The 21,378-nt window shown below is 42.0% G+C and overlaps 2 protein-coding genes across 8 annotated transcripts in view; one reads left to right on the top strand and one right to left on the bottom strand.

Moving 5' to 3' along the window:
* Window positions 1-579: 579 nt before the first annotated feature.
* On the top strand, window positions 580-5,008 carry LOC307248657 (ATP-sensitive inward rectifier potassium channel 1-like). The gene is made up of 2 exons (XM_080025100.1): window positions 580-707; window positions 2,885-5,008. Exon 2 carries the CDS (start codon window positions 2,903-2,905, stop codon window positions 4,022-4,024), a length of 1,122 nt encoding a protein of 373 aa, XP_079881226.1. The 5' UTR covers window positions 580-707; window positions 2,885-2,902; the 3' UTR covers window positions 4,025-5,008.
* Window positions 5,009-5,730: 722 nt separating this feature from the next.
* Window positions 5,731-21,378, bottom strand: part of fli1 (Fli-1 proto-oncogene, ETS transcription factor) — a 33,081-nt gene continuing 17,433 nt past the window's right edge. For 4 of the 7 annotated variants that reach the window (XM_080024930.1, XM_080024933.1, XM_080024934.1 and 1 more), the window contains 5 exons: window positions 18,226-18,294; window positions 11,487-11,546; window positions 11,111-11,170; window positions 10,286-10,333; window positions 5,733-9,785 (listed from right to left, as the gene is read on the bottom strand). In XM_080024930.1, coding sequence (XP_079881056.1) covers window positions 9,253-9,785; window positions 10,286-10,333; window positions 11,111-11,170; window positions 11,487-11,546; window positions 18,226-18,294 — 770 coding nt within the window. In that variant the 3' untranslated portion in view covers window positions 5,733-9,252. Of the gene's footprint in view, window positions 9,786-10,285; window positions 10,334-11,110; window positions 11,171-11,486; window positions 11,547-18,225; window positions 18,295-21,378 lie in introns of all 7 variants that reach the window. The other 3 variants (XM_080024929.1, XM_080024931.1, XM_080024932.1) reach the window with 3 other exon arrangements.

A 21,378-nucleotide genomic window follows, 5' to 3' on the forward strand; every position in this document is an offset into this window, starting at 1 on the left:
GACATCTTCACACACTCACTACTGAAATGTCTAGGATGAAAGAAAATAGTTTTTTTTTCCTAAAACATGCCAATTAAAGTGTGTCTATGCTTGTCTGTGAGCGTGTCTTTGTGTGTTCGCGTGCATGTGTGTGTGTACAGTAAATAATGAAACCCGTCTGTGAGATGCAGATACACATGTGACCCTATACTGATACAGTTCATACTGGTTTTCCTCTTACATTGTCCACATTCACATCATTATTTTGTCAACATTCACTTGGATATTGTTTCGACAGGTTCTTCCACGAATGAAGCTCAAATTCAAATTAAACAAAATAAAAAAACAACCAGCAGTAAATCCATGGTAACTCCCTAGACTGTAGCGGACTGGGAGTGTGGCGGATAGAGGTCAGCTTGGCCCCTGGTGCCAGGCGTCTGTGGGGTAAACAACGTATTAGAGCCGGGGGAAGGATATGTATGCATGCGTGTGTTTGGGGGGCGGAGGGCCGGTTGTGTCTGTGGGCGTAAACATCACCTGGCTGATTCCAGTGCACCGAGACAACACTATAAATGCACCCAGGTGTCGGTAAACATGCATGAGGACAGGACACACCTACACTGTCTCGATCGATTGTGAACAATAGAAGATTACATACCGGCTGGGGAGTTTGCCACTCATTGACCTGTGGAAAGTACGTCAATCAACTTTCACTTCAAATCAAGGAGGTGAGTTTGGACTGAGTATAGATCACTTTAATGTATTTAATTATTGTCTGGCTGAACCACATCATTGCCAGGATATGGTGAGCATGCCATGTGTAGTTCAGGTACAATTCCTTCTATTGTAATTTGTATTGTCAATATGACTTTTCCAAAAATAAAGGAGAGTGGCTGCAAATTAATTGATCGGTCCGTCTATCTCTTACCCCAAGTAGTGTTTACTGTATCCCTGCTGTAGCTGAAATTGTGTTACAGTCACAAGAAACTATGCAACTATAACTTTAACTTATGCAAACAATGAAAGTAGACATCCATTATTAGAATAAGCCTACACTAGTTGCAACTTTGTAATCAATGAATTCATCAATGCAAAATAAGCAACACTGTTACTGCTAACTGGCTTGATTTTTAGTTGTTTCTACCATACTGGTTTCTTTATACTTAAGTGAGTCCGTGCAACTGAGGAATACACATCTTTAAATCAGTCTGCAGTGAGGAGGCAGTAAACTCTATTGTGTGAACTAATGAGGACAGAAAATGCTCACATCTTTAAACCTGAAACACAATACATTTATTTTAGAGACTCAGAGCATGTGGGCTGTAACATCTACATGTCAGTGGAAATACAGGAAATCAATGACCAACATTAAAGGCACATTCAAGAAGTCTGACCAAAGAAAAATAAATAAAAGTAGTCCAATGAAAATAGAGATTATTTTCTTACAAGGATAATTTGTGTATCAATTGCTAGTCCTTGATTTATCACATTTAAAACTTTTCTTTTAACTCTTTCTTTAAATTTTCTTGAGGTTGAAATGCATTTACACTTTTCTTGGCAGTGAATACATTTAAAGCTTGTTATTCATATAGTGTGGATGCTTCCCACCAAACAGGTATTCTTTTCATTGAATTTAAAGTTTTAACTGCAAAGCAATCATTTTCAATATTTCATGATACATATACTTAAAATACTAACAGGAAATGATTCCAACACCTATCTTGTTACAGTATGATAACATGCTGACCTAATCATTAGGTGTGGAATGCTTAGGTTTTCTTCCAAAAGGATTAAAGCCTGAATACAAGCTTCACAGAGTGATTATCAGATTACTAATGGCATAATGATTGGATGTGAACTGTGAGGCTTGACAACAAACACATAAACTCTCTGCACTGATCGTTTTGTCCTACTTCACACTCACTAAGAAGCACACTATGATCCAAATGGGTAGTTTGCATGACCTGGCAGGAACAGAGGCCGTACTTATTTGGAAACTTCTCTGTAGCCAATACTGCCAGTTACCATCCATCAAGCACCACACTCAAGAACTCAGAGCTTAAAAATAAAGTTGAATATTGTAAGTTCCATGAGCAGCTGGCTTTCTGGACAGGTTTGCACAAATCATTGTATTGCACCGTTTATTTTTGCATCATTGAAACCAAGCAAACAAAGCTGACCCTTGAGTTGAGACACTCGCTTGAGACCAAAAGTCCCATATTATTTGGTTTATTTGGAGGATTTATGTGTTGCACTTCAGTGGAAACTTTCACTTTTTATTAACTTCACGTCTTTACTACAGTGCTGCATCCACCCCAGGATTATAGTCGTTTATAAAGGATTAAAGCCTGTAGTGGGACATAGCAGCTTGACACATTTGAGACTTCATAGAAAGAGTCCACAATGAGATGGGATGATGACAGAGTCAAGTATTTGTCCTTGGTACAATATATGCTTGTATACTCTACTTTATACATCTCCCTCTCAGCAACTGGCACTGTTATCTTGAAACTATTATATTGTAGTGGATTCCAGTATTCACTTGTGCCGAATCAGGGGTTTTCTTTATTTAGCATAGCTGGAATCTTTTATTTCTATTAAACTTTATTGCATTTTAAATTAGTACATTTATTGTTCGGGGTGTAAAAAATACCAGGTGAATTGTCCAATCTGCCAGGACAAGTCAGCTATGAGCCAATAGTTATCGCTTGTCACAGGTAGTTTGATTTTTGCATTCATTTAGTTACAGTAAATGAGTAAGGGGCATCTGTGTTATCATCACAGTAATGCAAGTAAATTTATAAGAAACTGTGTGTTCCCACAACTGCCTAATGACTGCTTTTCTACTATGTACTAAGATGATGTATATACTGTATATTCATATTCCTGTTGTGTTGTCTTGTAGGACGTGGGTTGATGGAAAATGGTGGGATTTCTGAACAAGTATTTCCAGAACTGTCTGGCAGAGCGAAGACGACGCAGGAGCAGACTAGTAACCAAAGATGGTCGTTGCAACATTGAATTTGGAAACATCATGTACAGCGATCACTTTGCCTTCCTGGCAGACTTCTGGACCACGTTCGTGGAGATCCGGTGGCGTTTTGTCCTATTGCTCTTCATCGCTTCGTTCACGCTCAGCTGGTTTATTTTTGGCCTGCTGTGGTACTGGATTGCCCGCAATAACGGTGACCTGGCATGGCAAACCCAACAATCAAACCATACTCCATGTGTTGATAATGTTGTAGGACTCACCACAGCATTCCTCTACTCCCTTGAAACCCAGACAACCATTGGTTACGGTGGCCGAGCGCTCACCCCTTACTGCCCAGGTGCTGTGGCTGTTCTCATCATCCAGTCTCTCCTTGGAGCGATTATCAACTGCTTCATGTGTGGAGTAATCCTGTCCAAAATCTCTTCACCAAAAAAGAGGGCTAAGACCATTACATTTAGTGACATGGCGGTCATAAGCCCGAAAAATGGTACTCTTAGCTTGTCCATCAGAGTAGCCAACCTGCGAAAGACCCTGATGATTGGAAGTCAGATCTATGGCAAGCTGCTGAGGACAACAGTCTCAGAAGATGGGGAGACAATCATCATGGACCAGGTGAACATCGACTTCATGCTGGATGCTGGGATGGACAACCTCTTCTTCGTATGTCCTCTCACACTCTACCATATCATCGACAAGAACAGTCCCTTCTTCGAAATGGCAGTGGACACGATCCACACACAAGATTTCGAGCTGGTGGTCTTCTTGGATGGCACTGCAGAGTCCACCAGCTCTTCCTGCCAAGTGCGGACCTCTTATATCCCTATGGAGATCATGTGGGGCTATAACTTCCTGCCCATCATCTCCAGAAGCAAGGAGGGAAAGTACAGAGTAGATTTCTCGAACTTCTCCAAGGTGATGCCAGTGGCCACTGCACACTGCGCCTACTGTTTCCACAACATCAAGGGTCATCATCACCACTCCAGAGATGGAAATGACAACCAAGGCTTTGAAGTGATTGATATCGATGATCACCTCAATGTCACTAAAATGTGAAGGGTGGGATACTTTGTAATGAACAATGCAAATAAAGACTGGTAGAGGCTTGTACGTCTCAGTGAGGAACTCCCCAAGACTCTAAAGAATGACGAGGTGATCAAGGAATGGTGGCTTACCTAAAAGCAGTAGCATTTATATATGAAGTATAGAACACCTATTTTATTGTGATTATGTTGTGTTAGATACAGATATGCAAGCCGTCTGTGGGTCAGGACAGTTGTCATGAACTGTTTGCATGTTAAGCCCAGTTCAGACCAAAGATTCGCCTCGCAACAAGAAGCAACTGCAACTGCTCGTAACGAGCTGGCCTGGATGTTCTAAAACTGGACCTGGCGATTTGACATGTTAAATCTTTGGCAACGGCTCACAACGCGCTGCAACGAGCAGTTCACACGGCTGCGACTTCTCCCCAAAAAACCTGCTTTTAATCAGGAGGTCAGGTCACTCAAGATGGTGATGGTTCAATGTTTTTTTTCCAGTAACCTGGTTCAACACATTTGCTCTACAAATGAAGATGACTGAATCTGATTTACCTTTAGCATGTAGGGACAGAAAAGAAAGCAATTGTGTAACACTGTGTTTAAATCTTGCAATTACTTGAAGGACCAGGGTTGAGGGCGACTGTATGTTCATGCTGAGAAATAATACAGCGATTGTTCAATAATTCATGCTATAGGTTGCTGTTCACAAATATACACTTGGACTTGAACCATTAGTTGAGTACGATTAAATATTCAAACACTTCGGCACTAGCAAAGGGTTGGGCTCAGGGGCTACTCCTTTCAAACAGTGGGGGATGTAGCTTTTATGTCTTCTTGAGTGAAGACACTGTGGGAGAACAAAGCTCTCCCAACACTTAAAACATGGCTATATGAAGCACTGTCTATAGTATGGATGGAGGTCAATGTTGTTTGTGTTTTTTGTATTTTATCTTGGGGGGAAAGATAAATTGAAATAAAGGCTATTTTTGCACTCATAACATGTCTGGGTCATTGTATTGTTTTCTGTCTAGCTGATGTCATAAGGACTGTGATAAAAAAGGTCAAACAACTTAACGACAGGTGCCCACCCCTATCACGGCGTTTCATCTGTAAACAAAGTGAAGTTGTGACAGCAAACAGGGATCCAAACATTACTGAGTGGAAGTTTTTGAGAGATAAGAGTTTTTTTTTTTTTTGACTGCAGGTTCTGAACATGAAACCAAAACTCTCCATTTTAGAGCGAGTTGCACATACTGCATGCAACGTTAACAGGTTTTGTTTGAGTGGACCTCCCACTCAGGCCTTTGTAGTGAACTGCATATATTTTCTTATGTGAGTGTCTGCACCCAGGGATGGTGCTGTAGAAAGTGATAAACAGGCTTCATCACATATGTGAAATTACTAAACAGCTTAAAGAGGATTAATGCTTCACAAGTATATTTAAATTTAAAACAACAACTCCACAACCATTTATTGTTGCTGTTCAATGTGTCTGTGGAATGTATTTGGTATTTCTCTACACGGTTCATGAGCGTTATAGTAATAGAGCACTTTGCAAAGCTGTAGCTGTCATTAAAAAAACCAAAAAAAACACCAGTTGTTAAATTAACCACACCTATCATTGGAACAAGTGTTCTGAATGGGAATTACATTTAATTTCTTGTCAAACACTGAGGATACTTTCACAGATGTACAACAGTCTATTGGTATTTCCAACATTGCAGCATATATGATCTGCTGATTTAAAACCTGATAGGTACAGCCAGCAAAAACTTACACGGGAGTATTGTTCATTCTACCATTATTAATATGTGGTAATCGGCATGGACAAAACACTGGAAACAGGACTGTTGTTTTACACTGCATTAAGTTTACCCTAAGAAACCAACAGCTCAATATATATTTTCAAGATAGGGCACTCCATTTCCATGGTGTCTTGTCATGGTGTTTGCACATACATTTGATTACATCAAAATAAGATAACAAGCCTTTCAAGGAGGATCAAAGGAGGATTAAGTTGTCCAACTACAAAAAAAAGGGAAAAGATTTTTAGAATATAAGTGTGCCTTGATTGTATTTTAATGCATATATAAACACAGTTTGAATGAGGAGGGACATAAAACTGTTTTCTATCTGCACTGTTGCAAAGTTTAAAAACAAATGTAATACATCACTGTTGCTCCCTGAAGGGGGAAATAGGCTAAACAACGATACAAATGCATAATCGATCGCTTCAACTGTCAGACAACTGAGGCAAAATATTTATTAAACCTTGGTGTGTTGCGTATCTTCTTTCTCAAAATATCCCGATAGGCACTAGACTTTGGTGAAGCTGCAGGCAGGCAATGGAAGATGACTTGAGAGGTAAAAACATTTATTTTGTCACATTTTCCTATACAAAAGCCCTTTTTCAAAAGGTATTACTTCATACATTGCAGGAATGACAATAATAATAATAATACGTTGGTTAATTGTAAAATTATACACATATATATATATATATATATTTATATATATATATTTGATATCCAAAATACATTGCATATACGGAGTAGCACAGATCCCTTTTCATTGATAATGCTTGTGAAACAAGGTGGTACGGGTACATACTTTCTTCATGCTACAAATTACATTTTCCCTTATTGTTTTTTTCTTTTAAAGCTTTACGTTTTCAGGATAAGCTGGTTGTGGATATGAATACGGTTTGTGTAATTTTGCATAAAATACCTGACATTCTTTAATGCACAGAAGAAAAGGCACCGATCCCAGGGCTATTTGGCATTAACTGTGATTGACAATGGAAAAGATCCACCATAGTCACATGTTGCATATAGAGTAAAGGAATCCCTGGATATTGGATAAAGATTCAAGCAGGCATTTGTGGTTTCGGGAATACAAAAAAATACCATGTGTGCATAATGGCACTTAGGATGTTACAACCAAATTTCAGAAATAATAACAGTTACAAGAAAACAAAAAAATTAAAATGTATTGCCCAAATGTACAGATATAAAACACGCTTACAATGCTGAACAAACTACTTAGCAGAAATGGACTTTAAAGGTTTGCATTTTTGACCGAGGTCAACTCGTATTAATTCTCTTGACTTTTTATACTGTGTCACATATGAAAATAACTCTGCATAATTTATACAGTAAGTTGCTTTAATGCCTAGTTGTCTGATGCTTATAAAATAATAAAAAATAGGTCTGACAAACGCACAGCGTTTGCGAATCTGAGGATTTCTTTGTTTCATCTCGTCATACTTTATTGGTTTTGTTCTTTGATAAACTACTTAGTCCAAAGTAGTATTTTCAAGACTAATACTTTTGCTATTAACAGCTTTGAACACCTGAAGATGGATATGTTTTGATATGATACTTTTACATGATGATGAAATCCCGATGTGCGATGCATGTGCATTTTGCTGGGCTTTAGATCAGTGAGAAACTAACATTCAAACACACACATGCTGCTCTCAAACTAGGATCCAGCCCTGGTAAAATGCACCTCAACTGTCAATTAACATGACTTACTACTAAGCCACATCTCTGTGCTGACCTATACGGTCCTGACTGGCCTACAAAGAGGAAGAAGACAGCGTGGCAGCCCTTAGTGTTGCACGTGCACTTCAAAATCAAAAATTGTCAGATTCCTGGTGAGATATGGAGATGGTGATATTGTATCTTAATATGCATTCTAAAAATCTAAAACTGTTTTGTCTAAAATGAAGAGAATATACTATGTGATAGATCAGCAGTTAAGGCACAGTGAGGTTTCTCATTATACCATACACTAAAACAGGATGCATAACACTGTAAAGCACTTTGGTTAAAACACATCTAAACAGCAAACAGTCTTATTATGTAGGGAACATCTACATAACCGCAACTGCAAAAAAAGGCATTTTCGTGTTTTAGATTCAGATATGTGTGGCAGACATGGTGTTTTTTCATTTAACAAAGTTAAAACATCTGACAAAGTTTGATTTTGCTGCAGGGTATCCCTTTTACGCGTGTTTCACAAACCAGAAGACATTCACATTAATACTGACATGGTCGAGCAACAAACATCTGGAAATGGCATGGCTGAAAGGCAACAACATGGCAAACATTTAATAGCCTAGTGTGTGGCCCCCTGAAAACTTCTGACCTGGGTTGAATTATTGTTGCAAATTACTTCAATTACATCTTGACTCAGCTTCCTCAGCCCAGTCGAGCCAACTGTACAAATTGAACTCCAGACACCACACACAGAAAGCATATTTAGTAACTGAGTTGACCCAGGTCAGCAAAACATACAGCGCTTCCTTCTCCGGCATTCTAACTCTTCTCTAGCCTTCCAGTTTTGGAGGATAAATTAAATTGTGAATGGCATATTCCAGTTGCCAAATTTCATTCAGTGCTGAGAAAAGTCCATCTCTTTGAGAGCTCCTCCTTGTCCAGCGAATTTCCAGAAGACTCTCCACACACTCATACACACGCACATGCACACACACACACACACACACACACACGCACACACGCACACGCACACACACACACACACACACACACACACACACGCACACGCACACACGCACATGCATACACACACACACACACACACATACACACATAAAAAGATGCAGATGGACAAAAGGGGCAGACAGAGACAGTGGTGGGAATAAGAAACCCCAACAAGGCTGTAGACGAGCGGAAAAAAGGCTGATGCTTTAAAGCATAACGTACATAATGTACTGAGGAGGATGTAGATTGAGACCTATAAATAATAGGCCCATGTCTGGTAATATAGCATGGCGAGGAGGCAGATGGACTCAAGTTGTTCTCTTCTCCTAAGGCTTTGGGTTTGGGGGATTTTGGAGAAGAAAAAAAACGCCTGTAGGTCCAGCTTTCTGGAGGATGGGAAAGAGAGAGGTACAGGAAACTCAGACGCACGTCCAAAAAAAACATTAACAAACTAGTTTAGTCGCTAGTCTTGTAAAAGGTAAGTAGTATTCCATTTTGGACCATAGCATCCAGTTGTTTATAGATTCTTACAAACAATTAAAACAAATTATCCTTCAGCTCTCCTTTTTTATCCTTCATTTAGGAGCAACATTTTTTCAGAGGAACGAATGCCCTCTTTCAACTAAGTCTTGATTGGTTCGTCGTCATTTGGGAGTGCAGGTCAGCAAGTGTGGACTTGAAGAAAAGGGAGTTTTTTAGAAGGGTGGTGGATGAATGGTGAGAGTGGGGTGTTGTTTTAGTAGTAACTACCCAGGTGGGATGGCACGTGGGTGTTGGGGTGGCGCGGGACGTTCGGGTTGGGGTAGATGCCCGCGGTGGGCGAGCTCCAGTACGGGGCGGTGGGTCCGAAGAAATTGGAGGAGGTGACGCCGGGCATGGACGGAGGGTGCGGGGACACAAAGTTGACCTTCTGCTGGTGGGCGTGGTAGGAGGGCACGTAGGCCAGGTCCGAGGGGTACTTGTACATGGAGGACTCGGTGGGGTGCGGCTGCAGCGCCTGCGCGATGCCGTGGAAGTCAAACTTGTAGGCGTAGCGCTTGCCGTGCACCTTGGTCATGATGTTCTTGTCGTAGTAGTAACGCAGCGCACGGCTCAGCTTGTCGTAGTTCATGTTGGGCTTGCTCTTGCGCTCGCCCCAGCGCCGCGCCACCTCGTCCGGGTCCGTCATCTTGAACTCACCGTTGGTTCCCTCCCAGGTGATGCAGCCCGCGTTGGCGCTGTCGGACAGCAGCTCCAAGAGGAACTGCCACAGCTGGATCTGACCGGAACCTGATTGGTGGAGCAGACGCATAATTGACAGACAGTGACCAAACAGTTGCAACCTCATTTAAAGGTGAAGTATAAGTGAATTTTTTTGTGTTAATATACGTGTTAAATCTCTCTATATTCATACAGCAATCACTTAAACAGTGTGCACAGTTCATAACACAGGTCTCCCAGTCATTCAGCTTTGCAGTAATGGCCAGTTAACATTTGAGTATCCCGCTTGTTTTTATCCGATCAGGAGGCATAGCGCAATAAAGAGGCGGGTCTCTGCCGGTGAACGACGACTCGCTGCTCTCCATCGCGGCAAAGACGGCTGCGCGTTCATGCGATGGTGACGTAGGGACGAGGGAGGGGACTGCTAACTCCAGTCACTGACAGAAAGTTAGCTAAAAGGACCCTATCACTTATTTCTCTTTTAACCTAGAGCTAATTATTATTAGCACAGCTTTTTCCACCAAAACTTCCTATTCATAGCACATGCATTATGAAGACTTAGATCTTACCTGGATTGGCTAGGCGACTGCTGGTGGGGCCGAGAATCTGGTAAGGATCTTTGGAGAAAAGGGGAAAGCATTTGTTGGTCTCTACACATTATTACTGTTATGGTATGTTACTAATGAGCATGGACAAATGAAAACAACAATAAACATGTACATGTGCAACAGCTAATGATATGATTAAACAACAATAATGAATACATTATGATATATACAAAAAACTGCAGAACAATGATGAAATGAGACAGTATTATGTGGTTGTTAAAATCTTGTATCAGTGTGTGTGTGTTTATTGTATATATTATTATTCGCACACCCTCTTATAATGAGATGAGAACCAGGAAAACCTATTACACATGCTTATAGATTTGTGGCTGAAAGGTAAAAGAAACAAAAAACACTGCACACACTAGTAAACACTCAAAGCCTGGTAGGAGATTCCAAACAATCTATTATTAAATTGCTGGCAAAGCACTTTAGGGGGGAGGGGTTCTGAGGCAAATGTACACATCTTGATTTGAGCTTTTATACATTAGCTCAGTCTATTAGCTTAGTACCAATGTCTAACAATAAAAAAAGAAGCTTCACTTGAATCGATCAGGGAAACAAATACGAAAAGCACACACAGATTTCACAATCTCAGTTTTCTCTTATAACAACAGAATAATCATGCTTGGATGTCTTGACTATTAACAGAAAGAAAAGAAAAAAGCTGTATTATGTCAAATGGCTCAACTTGAAGGTGATATCCATTGTTAATGGCTTGTGGTAGCATTGTTAGCTTCATGCTGGTACTACATAGAACAAGGAGCACACTTGATCATCCATTACCTGGCTGAGGTCTGGGCTGCTCGGCGGTCTTGGTCACATTCTGAGTAACCACGGGTGAGCCTGCAGAGAGAGAGAGAGAGAGAGAGAGCGAGAGAGAGAGAGAGAGAGAGAGAGAGAGAGATTTTTGATTTTAACAAAACACTTTATTTACATAAATTTAGTTTGGCTGGACTGAGTTATCTATGACGGTCTGTTCATGTTCTGATGTATGTAGGCTGGAGTCCGTCCAGCTAGACTATTGTTCTGGGAACTAGTCTACTGTGATTTAAACTTAAAGGTTAAATAGCATTTGTACAAATCTGCACAGAATACCCAGTGATACAGGTCAAGTTCATTATTTGAAATGTAGAATCACCCCTTTTTTTATTGTCCTCACCTTTGCCACTGTGCATGTTGTTTGACCACCCTGTCCGTCGTACAGCATCATATGAAGGGTCTGACAAAGAGAGAGGAAAGAAGGGACGTTTATTCAGAATCATTTTTAACTACAGTAATAGGCAGTTTTCTCATCCCAAGTCTGAGTATTACCCCTTTGTTTATGTGACTGCATTGAGAGCCTAACACAAGGCCACAACTGCCACAGCGAAAAAACATCAGAGATCAGTGCCAAACGGGCCTCAATAAATCTATCAAAACTCGGTTCAAGGTGCTCTTCACAGGATATCTGCACAATGATAATGTGGTTTCGTTTGGGCGCCCTTTGACGGCGTAAAAGAACATGGCACAATGTTTGACAGGTGGTACAGTTGGTTAAGCAGCTTGCAACACTCTGACCACACAAAAAGGGACTAGCTCAAATTAACGTACAACAGTAGAACAGACACACACACACACACACACACACACACACACACACACACACACACACACACACACACACACACACACACACACACACACACACACACACACAGAGACAATACATGTTCATGATACTCCCCACTCATGCCTTTCCACACACAAGCAGCTTTTATGAAGCCTTGACACACAGCCAACCTGGCCCAGTTTGCATGGGCTCAACCTGCCGTGTGTGTCTGCGGCTCAAACCTGACCGATTGTGAAGCTGGACTGCTTCCAGTAACAATCTATCACTCTGGCACGAGCAGATAAAACAGAGGATGTACCGGTCCCCTGGCAGTGTCTCAAAAACGCCCTAGTATACTCACACAGTGCACCTGGCCAGCGCCCTCTGGATGCTTTCTATTATTGTGGGCTGAAGCAGTTCAAGCTGTTGCCAGAACACAGGGAAATGTGATGTGCATTGTAGCCAGATATGATTTACACTGTGTGATAAGTGCAACACTATACTCCGAGTGTTATCATGATCTGCAAATCTTTTTGTCAGCAGTGTTTCCCCCCAGAGGGCGGCTGGTACAGTATAGGGAAGCTTTTGAAAAACGGGTCAAGAGGCTTTTTTCCCATCAGTGTATGTGTGATTCTTGAGAAGCAGCAAGCCTACGTATTGACAATCAATGTTGACCGTTTGAATCCCTGGATTAATAACATCTTAAAGGAGAAGAACCTGCCGCAACATGTGGTCACACAATCATTAAATGAATCAGGTCAATAACCTCCCGGAGCAAAAAACTGTGCATAGAAGTGTGGCTTCCCACAATATGCATGATTAATCATCTGAATAGATCATTAGGATGCTATGTTTTGACATTTCAGATGTGAGTGAGTGTAATCCCACACTATAAATGGTTTAATTTTTTTTTAATATGTATGTGTATTATGTAAATTATTCCTCAACTGTGTTTTAACCAGTGCGCTCGCATAACTCACATGCTGCTAAGCTATCAATCATCAAACAAGCAAATTCAGTCACATGGAAATTCCTGTATTCATCTAAACCATAGAGATCTCATTGTATGTTAATTCATGGAAAAGTAAATGCATTTGGTATGCAAAACACACGGTAATAAATGACTCATTGTGAGAGCGCTATGCCTTTCAGGCTTAATCTGACGGATATAGACGGTGGTGATGGATTCTGCTGCAACAACACATTTGGCCCTTGCTTTCCATCTCAACCCATACAAACTCAGGCAGTCAAACCAGAGGAACATCCAATGACATCAAATTCATCATCAGTTTCCACTTCACGTAGGGCCATCTCTGAACACTGTACAATGCTGCCCTCCTGTGGATCAGAACACACAGACATCTATGTTTTCCTAAACTAGACTAGAATAGAATAGAATAGAATAAATCAAATCAAATACACAAATTAACCTCCTTATTTCTCCTTTTAGCACAACTGAGCACCGGAGTATAATATATCTAACAAATAAAAACAAAGCTTGCCTTGAAACCTGCCACACAAGTGTTTTAATGTTTTACTCATTCAATAATCCAATAATGAAACAGTTAAAACTCTTCACATACAAAAATGGGCCTCGTGCTACGTTCAAAGGATGTTTTGTTTGCCTTGTTTTCCCTTGTTCCTGGGTAGCACAGTATTCACCAATGGGGAGACTCCCTGCTGCTCGGGCCCTCTTGATCTCCTCACTCATTTTTTAACTTGTAAACTTCTAACCCCTGAGGTTTTAAGCCCCATCCGTCCCCTTCCATGCGAACGACAAAGAGTGGGGTTCAGGTCTCTGTGACTTCAAAAATAAAATTTTGATATTGAAATTAGGTAAAGTAAAAGAGGAAGACGGTGTGATTAGTGACAGAGCAAAAACCTACGGATAAAAGTGTGGATGAGGGATTCGAGCTGGAAACAAAGCAAAGTTTATAGTGAAAAGTGAATCAATTTGGAATAGGATCAAGTGAATAAAAAGAAAGTGGAGTGGTACAGAGAGAAAGAGAGAGAGAGAGAGACAAAAAAGAGAGAGAGAAGAGGGGACAAATAACAAGCTGGCGGTCCGTGGCTCAGCGGGGCTGTCAGGTTCAATCTGGTGTGGGCCGGCAGGATAGCCAAGGAGCAGCGACTGGGGGAGAGTCCTGGGAGACTTGCGTTTCCTGCCTGCCTTTCGCCTGCAGACAACCTCTCTTTGTTTTACTGGCCCTTTTTTCCCCTCTACTCACTGCCAGCCACCCCCCCCACCCCCAACCCCCTCTAACCCCCCTCCATCCATCCATCCACTCTCCGCCACCCCGAAAAAAAAAACACAACGGGGGCTACCTCCATACGTGCAGAAGAGAGGGGGCTTACAAACATGAGAGGATGTGGTGGGGGAGAAGAGAAGAGACAAGACGAGAGTGAAGGCAAAGGAGACATAGTTGAAGATGGAGACAGTGACTAAGTGTGTACAGAGGTTTGAAAGAGAAAGAGGAGAGGAATACTCTGAAGCAAAGGGAGGAGGAAAAAAGAAAAAAAGGAAAAAAAAAATCAGCCAGAGTCAGACGAAACACAACTTTGGAATTTGAAAAGAAAACAATGGCAGCGAACCCCCAGCTACTGTCTGGTATGGGCCCTGGACGAACGAGATGCCCCCGCAATATGGCCTCATTCAGATGTTTTACTTTTTTTTTAGATGCCCTTGATGGTGTGGTTGTTGGCAACAGATTTACTGTGCATTAACCTCCCAAGCAATTTTCGCCTTTGCTAACCACTCAAGCGAGAATATAGTGACAATTCAAGGTGTTTTACGCCAAATGTAATCGCTTCGCTTTGGGAAACTTTTGGAACTAGCAAAAGGTATATGGAGGTGAAACTGAAAGCTCTGAACAAAGCATAAGCATTTTACAAAGCCCAAGCGGTCGCGGGGTACTAGGGGCGAGCCAGACACGCAAACACAGACACAGACACAGACCTGAATGCACACACACACACACACACACACACACACACACACAGCCCCCCCCCTCCTTCATTTTTCCAGGCCTCGCTCTGACTGCGACTTGAGCCAGTTTCCACTCTGGTCTGGGGTGTGGTGCACGCTCCTGGGAGACTTTGACTGCAGGACCGGTTAGTCAAAACAAGGCCTGAGTGCGCTAGACAGGGAGAGAGAGAGAGAGAAAGAGAGAGAGAGAGAGAGAGAGAGTGGGAGAACAACTAAGCATATGAGAGGGAGCTAGACAGAGAAAGAGATGAGAAGGAGAGAGACGAGAGAGTTGCTGGACTGTTTTTAACCCTAGAGCCTGAGCCAAAGCAGAGAGACCCAGACAGGGTCAACTTGTTTAATCGGCGTACAGGTGCTTTAAAAAGACATCTGTGTGAGGAAGGAGCCACAAGAGGAGGAGAATGATGGCAAAGCACAGGAGTTAGACTCAGTGAGTGCACCCAGAACCGAGAAGAGTCAGGTGAAAAAAGGTTTCAGAGCAACAGGGGGACAGTAAAAAATGCTGCACACACACACACACACACACACACACACACACACACACACACACACACACACACACACACACACACACACACACACACACACACACACAATACTGTATAAACACATTCATACATACCAAAGGGCAAAAGCTATGTGCAACATTATTAGTTGACCTTTTTCATCGCTTACCTTTGAAAGAGATAATTCCGTCTTTCGTGATTTCATCCCTTTCATTTCCAAAGGAAAAGGAGAGCAATTGAAAGCTATGAATTCTCAACAGCGTATTAATGGCGCACTTCGAGTTGCATTGCCATTTTGACGTGGCAGCGATAAATACATTCACAGAGGTGAATCATATTTGTCTTTCCCTCATTCGCTGAGCAGCGGAGAATATGAGGGAATTAAAAAATCCGGGTTTAGCATTGAAACAAACAGAAGCTGAAAATGTACAGACACCCATGGAAAGAAGCAGTACTTCCAGCATTTACATCAAAATAATGCCACGTACAATATACACATACTTTCCAATTCACCCTCAAAAGCAATGCCAATGCATGTTGTTAGACATGCCGCACTAAGACATTACGTGGGAACCCACCGACGCATACTGCCTATCCACAGGATAATAGTAGACACAGACATTACACACACACACACACACACACACACACACACACACACACACACACACACACACACACACACGTTCCCTTTCATAGCTGCTGCATTCCATGTTTTATATGCTCTCTTTTATTCATAACATTGCATTTTACACCACAGAGTCTGGAGCAGATTAAGGGTTGTCTCCTGCTGCATGCTCGTGCTTACTCTACCCCAAAGAGCCTGAATGGTATTTGACTGTTCTCTAAAGGCAATATGAAGTTGAACATCTGGCAGTGCGGATCTGAGAAAATGTTGATAAAGGCTTCCCATGAAGTAAAAAGACTTCTTTTATTTGCCGGGTCACAAACCCTCAACTCCAAGTTTGATGTTTTTCTTCTCCATCAACTTTCACCTTTTCACTCGATTTTGCATTAAAAGTAATGCTTTAATGTGGGTATTTATACTGTCATTTGCATTATTCTAGCTTGAATTGAAAAGATTCAAAACAAAGGAGTTCATTTAAAATTGAGTGCGGACCACTTTGTTCTATTTCCATACTCTTGATCAGTTGGCTTTCCTTAATTAGATGTCACATCAGCCGGGATCATCGAGGCGCAGTCTGTTTTACAGGAGCCCATATTAGAAGTCACCTCTTGTGAGGGGGGGAAAATGCTGTTAAAGGGAGTGACCGTCTAATTCCTGCCAGTCTAAATACCTGGCGCTGAGAAACGAGGAAGAGCGGGGTCGCGGGGTGACTGAGCAGAATCTTATCTGGCCTGCCCATTGGGTCGATTGGTAACGAAGCAGAGGCGAGAAACGACTACACGGCCCCTGCTCACGCTCACCACTGGAGGCAGATAGGGGAGAGGCAGAGGGCATTCTCGGACACTTTATCAGGCCTAGGGTTTCCTCTCCGCCTGCCTTGATAGGGCCCCTCATCCTGTGCAGAGGGCTATCACTGTTATTACAGTCCTCTGGTGGTGACACCGTATAGCCGACGCAAAGGATGCCTAGCTCCTTTTTAAAGATAGGCATGAGGCCTTCAACCCTAGTTGGTGTTATGTCAGCGCAAAATAATGTTTGTAGAGTGAAAAGGTGTCCAGAGGAAAGAGACAATCATCCTAAGGCAGCTGTGTGGGCGTTGTTCTTAGAAAGCCAGCATGGACCTTTTCAAGACCTCTACTACTAGAGTGCAATGTTACCAAGACTACAAAATGGCTAATTTAAAATGCTGCATCACTGCTTCACTGAAGATTTGTCAATTTTAAATGCGGATCCGATGAGCAAATTCGATGTAGTGATTTAATCTTTGGTAAGCAAAGACTCCAAGCATCTTACAAGAGTCAATAAGTCTTTTACGCTTAAATTCACCCCCCCCCCCCAAAAAAAAAAAAAGAAAGAAAAGGTATTCACGAATAAAACAAATATCTCAACAACCAGAACATGACAAATCTCCAGATGAGGTGAGCTGATAACTATATTGTTTCTACTTGTTTCAGGTAATGTACCTTTAAAAGAAACCAACCTGTATGTTAAATTACCTCCACTACTATACAGGTGTTGTTGTTGTTGTTTAACAACCACGTCTTAAGATACGTCTGTTTGTGGGTCAGTATCCAGCATTCACCTTAACACATACACGGGTCAGGCTAATAATGACCTATTCCTTCACACATAATGTTTACAGCATTTATTTACTTTTTTAGCATATAGCTGTTGCATTTCCTGCATGGTTGCTCTCCCGTTACCCTCCAGTCAATTGGAAACGTATGCTGTGTTTGCTGAACACATTGCTGCTTCTATAGCACCTGTCTGGGACACCTGTCTCACTAGCAAACAACCTCATTCACATGTAATACGTACCCCTTCTCTCCCATAATCACCACATTCACCGTCTGTTGTTGCCCCTTCAGCACCCTGCTTTTGTGTTTGTAATACCTTCTATTCTGAGACTGTGTGGCTTGGCTCATATAATTTTGAACGACACAAAAGCAGCACCTGCACCAAGCATTTTCAATGGCAATGAGTGACCGCCATTGATTTGTGTGTGAGTGGTCTGTATAGTCGCAAGCGTGTTCTCCGCATGAACCTGTTTCTCTCTTTATCCATAGGCAGTCTTACAATCGCACCTTGGCCCATTCATATAAAACAGTTACATCAATCAAAATACATACACACAGAAAGATGTAAAAAAAAAAAACATAGGGAGAAAGAGAAAAAAATAAGTTTCCATACCTTCTTTGGCCGCCAGGCGTGGGGACGGGTCTGTGTGAGATGGCGTATTGTAGGATAATGATGAGCTACCTGAAAGAAAATGAGACAAATAGAGTTGGACAAACTAATGAATAATAAATAATTTGTTTAAGAATGATGCTCATTTTCTTACATGAGATAATCCAGTGATTACCAGAACACCCTATACTGTACAGTATTGCACTTGAAAAGTTCAGCATTAGCTTTTTGTTTGTTATTAGTGTTTACTATGAAAAAAGAGAACCTTCAATTTGTTTTATTAATCATGATACATGTGCTGTGTGGAAATTGCCGTTTAGACCAACCATTGTGTATGTGTGTAACAACAAGTTCAGAGGGTAAGACAAATAGCCAGCAGGTGGCAGTAGAAGGTTCAGCTTTATTACTGTCGAGCAGCACTATAGAGCCTTTTCATTTCTTGAATTGTGTTCAAGTCCTAGTTTGTCTTCAAAATAATCACAAAAAGGAAAATAATCCATGACACAAAAATCTATTCCAAAATAAAGCAAATCCAGTGCACGGTCAGCCCTTTCAGTGTAGGAAAAAAAGCATATTTTTACTTCAATTCAACTCCGACATTTTAAATTCAGGGAGGCAAGAGTCTGCATACGGCTGCCTATTTATTTCACCTTATGGAGCAGAACTCTGCGCTGCATTCCTCCACTTACACAGGCACCCTGGGCGGCACCAAAATGCTCTTAATTTTAGCTGCCCCCAGGCATAAATCAGCGAGTGGAAAAACAGAGCCAAAAATGCGCAGAGAAAACACAAGAGCGGCTACTACATGGGGAGCGCTAAGATTTAGCACTCAGACGGCCATGGAGAGCTTGCTGAGTAAGGGGAGATACATTTTCTGAATGGGGCAATCTGAGAAAGAGTGAAGAACTCCAAAGCAACCTTACATTCGAGATGTGCTTTTTCTTTTAGATTGGATGCAGGAACCTTACCTAACTCACTGGGCTGCTGTTGGGGTTGGGGGTTTTGAAGGGGGCCCATGGTGGCATACTAGGGGTCTGTTTTTTTAGGGGGTGGCTTGGGGGAAGGAGAGAGGTGCTCCACACATATGTATTCTAACCTCCCAACACCCCACCCCTCCACAACTTATACCTACTCCACGGCACCCCCAAGGCTCTGGGTCTAGTTTAGAAAAACCTGGGGGCCTCAGAACAGGGGAGCCATTGTATGAAGCAGCCAGGGTCCCTGCACAGCAATCAAACGCAGCTCCCCATACAAAAATAATTCCACACGCTAGCGCACGGGGCCAAAGCGAGCGACCAAAAGCACCATCTTTGGAATGAGGGAGAAAGTGTACATCTAGAAAGATGAACGGACTCACAGAAAAAAGAGAGAGGGAGAGAAGGGAGGAGGGAAAGGGGCTGTTAACCCTTTTCCCGCTGTGTGCCACATATGTGGGCTGACCCAGACAGGCAAACAGGCAGCATTGCTGAGAAAACCTCAAAAACCATCCCACAGAGCAATTCGGGGCTGCTGTATGAGGGAGAGTGAGAGTTGGTGAGAGAGGGAGAGAGAGAGAGACACCGCAGCTGACAGTTTGGTGGAGGGAGTCTTGGCTGCGCTTGCCTATTTATTTGGACGACTTCTTCCTCTCTCAGAAAACAAACATGTCCCGGTAATCTGACAGCACAGTGGGAGGACTGGCCAGTGTTCAGCCTTTAAGACCCTCACTCTCTTCTCTTTCCCCACTCCACTCACATCTGCTCAACAGTCTGCAAGAAGATTACATAACATCCACAAACTATTTTCTTTTCTCTCCTTCCTATGACTGATGGTTCATTTGGAAAAGGCTTCGTCGTCCCCCAGTTTGGCACGCCCATAATATTGACAGAGATCTTTAAGGAGCTTGCTCAGCATTGCGATTGACCTCCATTGGGCCCCTGCTGTTTATTCTCTAGAGCTATATGATACCTTTGCCTCAAACATTTGGGCTGAGCTTTGTCAATACATGGAGGGTTCCAGTCACCCAGTTTTGGGCATCTTGCCACCCCAAGAGGGCCAAATGGGCCCCGGTCAACAGTAAGTCATCCCGTTAGCTCTAAAGGATGAAGCTGAACTAAGTATTCTGTATTCATACAAGCTTTTCATAGAGCACGTGAGAAATTTCCGCCAAGTCGCCCAAACCAAAAGAAGATATAAAAAATGTCCGATACCTTCCATAACATCATGTGAGCATTGTCTAAGCTGATGCCCAATACTGTCAAAAACAAATTGTTTGTTAGCAGTTCTGGGCAGCTTATTGAAACATGTAATCAATAACACATTACATATCATTCCATGAGTGATAAAGTGTTTACATACTTCACTAATTACTCAAGTGAGAACATCTTTGCCTGGGCAAAACCAACATTTCAATCCAATGTTTCCACAGACAGTGTCCAGCTTTTCTGCAAAACAGCACTACAAACTCAACCCCTCTGATCTCTTCTCTTTGGTATGAACAGTGAGCTTCGTCCTCAAGTGCACCATGAGAAAATACTGGAATTACCCAAAACATTTTAAATTGACCAAATATCAAAGTAAAAAGGTTACAAATGGGGTTAGCGCCAACCCTGAGCAAAACCAGGATATTCTTGACTTGAACATAGGCTCACTAGCGTCTTACGTTAGCAGGTCATCTGTAAAGACACATTCAATGAGACAATATTGGAGATGAATATAGTGGTCAAGTTAACAGTAATACAGTGTCTGAATCTGTACTCCCTTACACGACTCTATACTAAAAGGTCATGTCATTACTACAACACTCCATCTCCTACCATCATAGTTCAGTTGTTGTTTTTTCAAACAAAATTACTGGGCACAAACTCACTTAGGAAATTCAAATGCACTTCACATCCGTCCAACATCATGACCTTGACTTTACTTTGCACCTTGCTACATACAAGGCACACTACTTCCTGCATTGGCAGTAAATGTTGGCATAGGATATTAATCTCACAGTGCAGAATTGTCCAATATGATCGTAACTAATAGGGATACTGGGCTGGTAGGTGGGTATTCGAGACTATCACCAGGTTGCAACACAATAAGTCTTTTGCTTCAGTACCTAAAAAGACAGAGCACATAAAGTAGGGTGAGCGGAGTGATGTTGTTATAGGTCAACACATCCTTTTAGTG

Source organism: Ammodytes marinus (assembly GCF_949987685.1).
Source record: "Ammodytes marinus genome assembly, chromosome: 3".
Lineage (NCBI taxonomy): Eukaryota > Metazoa > Chordata > Actinopteri > Uranoscopiformes > Ammodytidae > Ammodytes > Ammodytes marinus.